The sequence below is a fragment of the Primulina eburnea genome, chromosome 7 (assembly GCF_022965805.1).
Source record: "Primulina eburnea isolate SZY01 chromosome 7, ASM2296580v1, whole genome shotgun sequence".
NCBI lineage: Eukaryota > Viridiplantae > Streptophyta > Magnoliopsida > Lamiales > Gesneriaceae > Primulina > Primulina eburnea.
The window spans coordinates 10,148,855-10,157,331 of NC_133107.1; the positions used below are offsets into that span (position 1 = coordinate 10,148,855).

Consider the following 8,477-nt stretch of genomic DNA (forward strand, 5'->3'; position numbering starts at 1 on the left):
TGGTTACGTCAATTGAGCAGTCCAGCTGATTGTCCAGTTGATAGGTGATTCAGCAAGAAAACCTCAGAAGCCTGGCCAGCCGAAAGAGTGTTCAACTGATGCAGAAACCCAGCTGATCAGTTCAACTGAACGAGTGTGAAATCAGTTCAACTGACGAGTGAACTGATTTCACCAGCCCAACTGAAAGATCAGTTCAACTAACCAGTTCGAAGCATCAGTTAGAATCTTTTAGTTATGGATGAAGACAAACTCTTTCAAGTGGAATCCAGCTGTACGTGAAGGTACAAAGCCATTATCCAGTCAAAGGATAATAATGGACGTTGCATCAGTGCATTAAAGACAAAACGTTTCAGAAGGGCAGTCGAAAAGTCGAGACACAAAGTCCAAAAAACAAATTCAAGATGCAACACATACAATAAATGAGTCTCACTGTACGATCAGCTTTCTCGCCTATATAAAGAGAAGATCAGTGAAGACTCAAACATATACAACTCAAGAGAGAAAAAAAAGGGCACGCTTCAAAGTCATATCAGCTTAAGAGAAGCATTCAGCCCAGTCGAGGGTTTGCAGATATATCAGCTTAGCTTAGAAGCGTATTTCCCTCAGTGTGTGGGAACATCCTTGTTCAGTTCTCACACACACAAAATCTCTCAACCACTCAAATACAGTCTTGCACAAAGACGTTAAACTTGTGTATGTAGTCTTTCTCACATATACATTAAAGAAGTGTTGACTGGAAGGTGCTGGCTTCAGTCTAAGTCTAGGAGTTCAGTTTAGGCAGTGAGCAAGTCCTAGCTGAGTGGATTTGTACAAAGAGTTGTATAAATCAAAGTCTTCTAGTGGATCCTACCCGAGTCAGTATAAGGGGTGACGTAGGAGCAGTTGAAGTCTCGAACATCCATAAACATATCTTATGTATTTAACTGTCTAACTATTGTTTTCACACTGTTTGGATCAGTTAGAGTATCCATGAGTTCAGTTGTTACCATAACTAAACTGATGAATGCAAAAACTAATCTATCTCTTTCGGTTATTCAGTTTACATAAGATAAAATGCTTTCTAATATAACAGTCTTCTTTACGAAGGATTACTTCGAGTTTCTTCCGCTTGGTTTCTAACCAAACTCGATTTAATCCATCGGTGTTAATATTCTTAGAACACGAGCTATTACAGCTCATTGAAGAATATTTTGTTTGAAGCATCCCAAAGATGCTGAGCAAACGATCCTTCACAATCATTGTAGTTACTAGGTTTTCAACGTCCACGACCATATGGATGAAAATTTCCTCCACGATGCCCATGACCACTTCCACGACTATGAACATATTCGGTCTTATTTAGTTTTCACTTTTCATCATGCATTGCCATATTCATTTCAGGGAAAGGCTTGGCACCAGTAGGACGGATTTCATGATTTTTCATCAATAACTTATTATTTTGCTCAGTCACAAGCAAACATGAAATCAATTCAGTATATTTTTTGAAACCTCTTTCTCGATATTTCCGCTGAAAGAGCACATTAGAGGCATGAAAAGTTAAGTATGTTTTTTTCCCAACAAATCATCATCTGTTTTTTCTCTATACAATTTCATTTGTGAACTGATGCAAAATAATTCAGAATTATATTCACTTACAGATTTAAAGTCTTTCAAGCGCAAATGTATCCAATCATAACATGTTTTTGGGAGAATCATCGTCTTTTGATGGCTATATATTTCTTTAAAATTTTTTCCAAAAATCGACTGGATCTTTTATCATCAAATATTCATTCTTCAAACCATCATGAAGATGTTGAGGAAGGAATATCATAGCCTTCGAACGATTTTGTGGTGATTCACTATTTTTCTCTTTGATGGTACTTTAAATGCCCATAGCATCTAGATGTATTTTAGCATCTAGTATCTCAGATAATTGTTGTCGGATATATCAAGAGCGACAAATTCAAGCTTTGAGATATTTGACATGATCAAATTTATATAAAACAATCCATGTTAACAATTATATAAAATCCATCAATAAACGTTTAAACATAATACAATATTTCATATCAAATTATACTCATCAAATAACAAAAAAATGTCATAATTAAAATAAAATATTAAAGAATTGAACATGGATGATGTATATACGTGAAATATCGATCTTCTTGTATACATGAATTATGTGTTCGAAAAGCGATATCGATATTCTGTTTTGATTTTAAATATTCCGAAAAGTAATGCATATTAATTAAACAAAATAAATATGCATCAGACTAGATACAAGAAATCTTTTTAAATCAGTGATGGTGAGGAACATAACGTTTTCAATAAAAACAATAGCAAAATTGTGCTGATAACGTATTATAAATAAATGTAAAATACCAACCAAAGAGAATACAAACCAAAAACAAGCAAAACAAGTCAATTCAATATATCAAATGAGTTACATGAATGACATATTTATAGGTACAAAAAATCCTTAGATAAGGTAATTATAATGTCAAAAGGATTGATATAATTCCGATTCTCTACCATCCTCAAAAAATATGATTACTCAATATTTGATTGTCTTGATATCCATAATATTGCAATATTAATAATGGATTTTTATGAAAATTAGCAGAATTTCATGTTTTAGGGAAAAAAATTACTTATTAATTACTTATTTTATTAATTAATTATATAAATTGTAATCAGAGTGAAAAATGAGGTGGGTAATAACTTCTTGTTTGTCTCTTTCTCCTTCACCCTCCAAGTCCTTACCAACCCTAGTTCCCTACCACTTTTCTCTGCTGAAACTGGGAGTTAAAAGGAAAAATTCTAGTTTGTGAAAATGTGTTCTTCGGAGGCATCGTTTTCACTCTCTCTGTATTCGAATTCTCGCGTCCTATGTCAGCGCCGTTTGAATTCTTGTTTTCCTGCTAACCCTTTTTTCATCAAGCCCAGAAACTCTAGCTCTTTTTATGTCGCAGCTTCAATTGCTCCGAAGAACCCAACTCGTGAAGTGTCTTGGATTTCTTGGGATAGAGTTGGGTTTAATGAGTATAATGGATGGGAGGTTGAAGAATCTGCTCAGAAACCGGTGACTAAGAAGAGTAAACGTGTGATCTTTGTCATTTCTGTGAACGCTTATGTTAGATATATTATGTAAAAGTTGAAATAATCGAGGTTAATTGGGAAATGGATTTTGCAGGCTTGTCTAGATTTGTGGCAGTCGGCATTGGAGCTTCAGCTGTTGGGCTGCTCGCCTATTTCTCTCTCTCAAGTAAATATTGGGTTTACCCTAAACTTAAATGTTTAAATCGTTGCTAATTATTTATTAATATTTTTGTTTAATATTGCTTTACATATTTGTGATCGCGTCTCCTTACCCTACAGACAGACAACAGAAAAAACAATTCAATTTCAAGTGTTATGATTCAGACTTCGAATTTGGAGTAATTCCTCTGCGTTTTTAAGTTGTATGAAACCCCGATGCCTCGCTGTTAACTACGGATTGATGTGTAGGATGCAAATTTAACTGGGAAAATTCATGTAGTTTGTACTTTGTACTTTGCTTCATCAGGTTATGGGTTTCGAATCACAAGTCCATTTCGTATTTTGCATGCCTTTAAGTTGGATTTTTCAACTAGTACGGTTGATACCACAAATGAAGAAGTTAGTTCTGACGTCAAAATGGGAGATGCTGACATAGCTGAGGATCATGTGGGTCGTGCTTCAGATTCATTCATGGAGATAGGTGATCTAGATTTCATTATTTTTGAAGTTGAATGGGTCTATTGATACATGTAATTGATATTATTTTTTGATGGTCTCTATTCACGAGTGAAACCCGCCTTTGTGATAATTCTTCCATATCTTGATTTTCTGATTTAGCTGTTCTCGATTGCTATAGAAACAGAACCGGTTTCAATAAAAGACAGAAAACTAGATCGAATTCTTGTTCCATTTACTGTGGATTCAGTTCAGCAGGAAGCTCTTGGTACATTAAAGAAACTCAAGGTATATTTTGTGGCATATCTTAAATTGTTGAAACTATATCTTCCAAGTGCCTTCATTAAGTAACAAACTTGGAAATGATATTATCAACTGGCTATTTTCTTATTGATGTTATGAAATCATCTTGTCTATACAAGTTTGCTAGTAAAGCTTCGATTTTGAAACCAAATGGGATTCAGAATGCTTGAATTTCAGATTTTGTCACAAGAGCTGTAAATATGGAAGCTAATTTTGTCCAATATAAAGGATGGACATTATTGTTTTTAATTGGTGCTATGTCTTGTATGGTTGTGCAAACTCAACCTTAGTATGACTAGGATTTTTGTCATCTTTCAGTTTTTCAATATATGTTTAATGAGTTTTGCTGAACTAAGGCTGTAAAAAAGATATTTCTTGTGTAGAATGTGTGACAAATACTTGATTTCTCTGTATGACCAACGCAGATTCATTTATTCTCATGGTGAGACTACAAAATTTCTTGAGGGAAATTTTGATTTCATGCTTCTGCAATGAGGTCAATGCATTTCAGCTCACTTTATTTTTTCGTACTATTATTACCATGCCATGCAGATTATTGAAGATGATGCCAGGGCAGATGAATTATGTACAAGACGGGAATATGCGAGATGGTTAGTTCGGGCAAATTCACAGCTAGAGAGGTAGTGGTAGATTCACCTAGATCTGTCTTTTGTAAAATATATTCGTTTGCTCTTAGCCAATGCTCATCACTCGAGTCATATTTCATATGCAGAAGTATGAAGCATCGGGTAATTCCGTCTGCTGCACTTTCTGGCTCTACGTTCATTGCCTTTGATGATGTCAGCATTCAAGATCCAGATTTTGAATACATCCAATGTACGTTTTGGTTGAAACAACTTTTTGAGATAAAATGTTTGTTGTGGAATTAAGTGGATATGGAAGTTGTGCTACAGCTTTAGCTGAAACTGGTATTGTTAGAAGCAAACTACCGGGTGGAAGTTACAGTTCAAATCTGAATAGCAATGTAGAAAGTGAAGCCTGCGACTGTTTTTTCCCTGAGAGGTACTTTAATTCTTTCTCTTTCCCCTTCAGCAACTACAGCCCAGACAGGAAAAAATGGAAAAAAAAAACTGCCTCCCACAGATCTCCTGTACCTCACCCCAAGTTTGATATCTAAATTTTTTATTTGGTTTCATGATAGGTTTATAACTCGCCAGGATTTGGTTAGTTGGAAAGCAAAAACAGAGTATAAAGTGATGCCAGGAATTAGTCAAGAGGTGAAGAAATTCGATCTCAATACTTGAAGCTGTTTTTATGTATCTTAGACATGGCAATATCAAAGTTTTCTTAAATTCTGACTTTTCTTACAGTTCAGATGTCAAGGAAGAACATTGGATTTCTTGATGTGAAGGCAATCTCTTCAGATTTATTGTCGGATATTTTTGTGGATTTTCTTGCTAATGAAAAGAGCATACTAAGAGGAGTTTTTGGTAATGGCTAATTCTCCACTTTTCATTCTTCTCTCTCCCTTTGCTCAGGAATGTTGCACATTCGTTGTATGGAAAAGAATAGGCAATTTTGAGGCTGCTGTTGTACATCACATAAACACTTTCCCTCAATAAAGACAGTGGCACTTACGGTTGTTGCACATATTGTTCAACACGTCCTGTTCTTACCCACTCTCTATCTGTATGGATATGGAATATATATCATTTCCCATCCATGGGTTCTTCGATCAACTTACCCAAAAAGTTCTCTTTTACTGAATGATTTTTACTTTATTAGGCTATGTGGTATGTTCACGTGAGTGAATAATTCCATCTAAGTGCACAACATGCACACCGAAAGCGAAGCGCAACATAGCTAAGACTCCGGGAATGAAGTGGGCTCCTAAACCATGAAGTGTCTGCCTTTTTGCACTTCTTACGATTTGCAGTTTCTTGTTTTGAAACTTTTTCCACATATTAAACGTTTAGATTACTATGCATTAATGATCCTTGTATTGTGCCTTTGACCTAGGCTCTATAGTATCCATGCGACATGGTGAACCTTGGGCCATTGAGAACCATGATCTTTTGTATATATCTTACTATTTTAAGGTTTGAACCGATGACTGACTACATTTTTTTAAATCACAGGGCAGTACCGGCGATTACAACCTAATAAACCCTGCACAAAGGGACAAGCAGCAGTAGCACTGACTTGTGGACGATTGTCAGAATTTATACGTGCTGAAATATCAAGACTTGAAGTAGAAAATATTACAAGACAACGTGAAATGAAAGAAGCAATGTCGGAGCTTCTAGAGAGAGGTGAAATAAAGGATCTTTGGGTAAGAAAGATGGAAGAAGAAAGAAGCCGAGGCGTGGAAGTGGAACATGATTATCAAACATCAGTTACTGATTTGGAACAGGAGAAAACTTTTCAAGAAAATTCTTTGGCTGAATTGTTAAAGCAGCAGGCGGCTTTGGATTGTCAGAAACAGTTGCTTTCTACATTAAATTCAGAAGTTGCCCAAATGTCAGAAAGATTTGATTCTGAGAGGGTGAAGCTCACCGATGAGCAGAGTAATGTGAAGAAAACGCTACATGACTTAGAGACGAATTATGAGGCATTGCTTGATACAAAGTCGGTACTGGAAGCTGAATTAGAAGCCCTTCGAATTCTGAGGTAAAAACATTGTTGGGATTTGATGCTCGTTCCGTCGAACAACATTGTTTTCTATGTTATACATCAAGCTTTTAGCCAACTAGTTTGTAACTATGAGAAACTACCGTGCAGATCTTGGGTTGAGAATGAAGCAAGAAAAAGCCAAGGGCGTGCAAAGGTTCTCGAAGAGGCTGGCCGAAGGTGGAAATGGGACAATTAGTCTTAAATCTTGATGTTTTAAAAATCCTTGGATGGAAATTGTCCCATTTTTTTATTTAGAGGCTTTTTGGCAGACAGGTTTCTGGCAATGCAAACGGCAATAAAAAAAAATCAAGAATCTGACTAAACATATGTATCAAACGATTTAATCGAAAAACCATATACTTTAGTTTTTATCCAAAGGGTTAAGATCCACTGGCTACACGGGTTGCACTTGTATTTATACAGGAATATAATCGGTCCGGAAATGTAAAATTGTAGCCATGTCTCTAACTTAATTTCAGTTCAATTGATTCAAATAGTAACCATCACGAATCGGGACAGAAACTCTATATAAACAGTTCGGTTCCGACTCTACCTTTGGAACTGGAATTGTCCGTTTTTTGAACTAAGAAGTCAAAAATTAACCAAATATCAAATTTCTAGCTTGTTTCATCATCATTTTCTGAACAAAGGCAGAATGATAGAGTGCATGAGTTACATAGGAAATCAATTCTTCTACCAAGCTGGGTCTGCTGATGCAGCTATTGCTCAAATCTTGGAGGCCTTGCACTAAAAAAGTTGTTTTATTTTTTTACGCAGGCCTTTCCCACACATTTACAAAACAATCGAAAGCTAGGACACGGGCATATTATCTTCAAAGACGAAAAACTTGATCTCTGTAGGATAGCTAAGTTAACGCATTGTGATTACCAGATTTCGATCTATAAACTTGGCACCTCCTACCTTGCCCTGATTATGAGGAGGAAGACGAATGACACGACTTTGATCACCTGCTTCCACCAACAACTCTGATGTTCAGAATTAAACTGCAATTTACTTCAAGAATTTGGTACCATTTACTTTAGGCCAAATCACCAAAATACTCTCCCTGGAAAATAGGCATGCTTAACAGTTCTTCACTGGCCGTTCCAGTCCGATTCCTACCTTTTCCGGTGCCGGAGGTCCGGGAACCAGACGGAACGTGTCGAAAACGGGTTTGGTTCCAGTTCCAATTCGTATAGGAATCTCAATTTGATAGTTCCGGACCGGTTCCGAGCTCACTGTAGGTGGTTTTTATAGTGAATGCTTGGCTTAGGCACTGAAGCGCCGATGCTGAGGCGCCTATGCTTAGAATTTAAAATATTTTTTTATAGATTTTTCGGATATTAAATAAAACTATATTAAAAATTGCAAACAATATCGAGTTTTTACAAAATGTTCAAAATAATATTTTACAAATTCAAAAATAATCTAATGAATTTCCCAAAAATTAAACATAAATTAAATCGCAAACCCTCATAAAAATTATATTAATTTTTGTTGGAACACAAATTCTTATATTTTGGCGTTAACAAATAATAAACGTAAAATTGATACTAGCTAAACTGATCTACACTCCAATCCTAAACTGAAATATCTCTTACCAGTTTTCCTTGTTCAGTTTTCAATAGATCAGTTTACACCAGAAGACAAAACGGATGATTAATATTCGTACAATACTGATCGCAACAATGTACGATTGACAGAAAATGCTGACATAGACAAAATACAAGTCAACACACTTTTTTTTTTGGAACATATCTTTTTTTTTAGATATCTATATATAGAGAATGGATTCAGTTTATGAGAAGAACGATTTTAACAGAAATTCAAGGACTCAAGCTTTC

The 8,477-nt window shown here is 35.6% G+C and overlaps 1 protein-coding gene across 3 annotated transcripts; it reads left to right on the top strand.

Annotated features, from left to right (window-relative positions):
- Nucleotides 1–2,706: 2,706 nt before the first annotated feature.
- Nucleotides 2,707–7,028, top strand: LOC140837211 (uncharacterized). Of its 3 annotated transcripts, none has more exons than XM_073203286.1 (11): nt 2,707–3,083; nt 3,176–3,247; nt 3,548–3,721; nt 3,884–3,984; nt 4,552–4,640; nt 4,733–4,836; nt 4,914–5,022; nt 5,162–5,237; nt 5,336–5,450; nt 6,099–6,630; nt 6,742–7,028. In XM_073203286.1, exons 1-11 carry the CDS (start codon nt 2,816–2,818, stop codon nt 6,827–6,829), a joined length of 1,728 nt encoding a protein of 575 aa, XP_073059387.1. In that variant the 5' UTR covers nt 2,707–2,815; the 3' UTR covers nt 6,830–7,028. The 3 variants fall into 3 exon arrangements, with proteins under 3 accessions (XP_073059387.1, XP_073059385.1, XP_073059386.1); XM_073203284.1 differs by having other exon boundaries at nt 3,878–3,984; nt 6,742–7,026; XM_073203285.1 differs by having other exon boundaries at nt 2,707–3,077; nt 3,878–3,984; nt 6,742–7,025.
- The last annotated feature ends 1,449 nt before the right edge of the window (nt 7,029–8,477 follow it).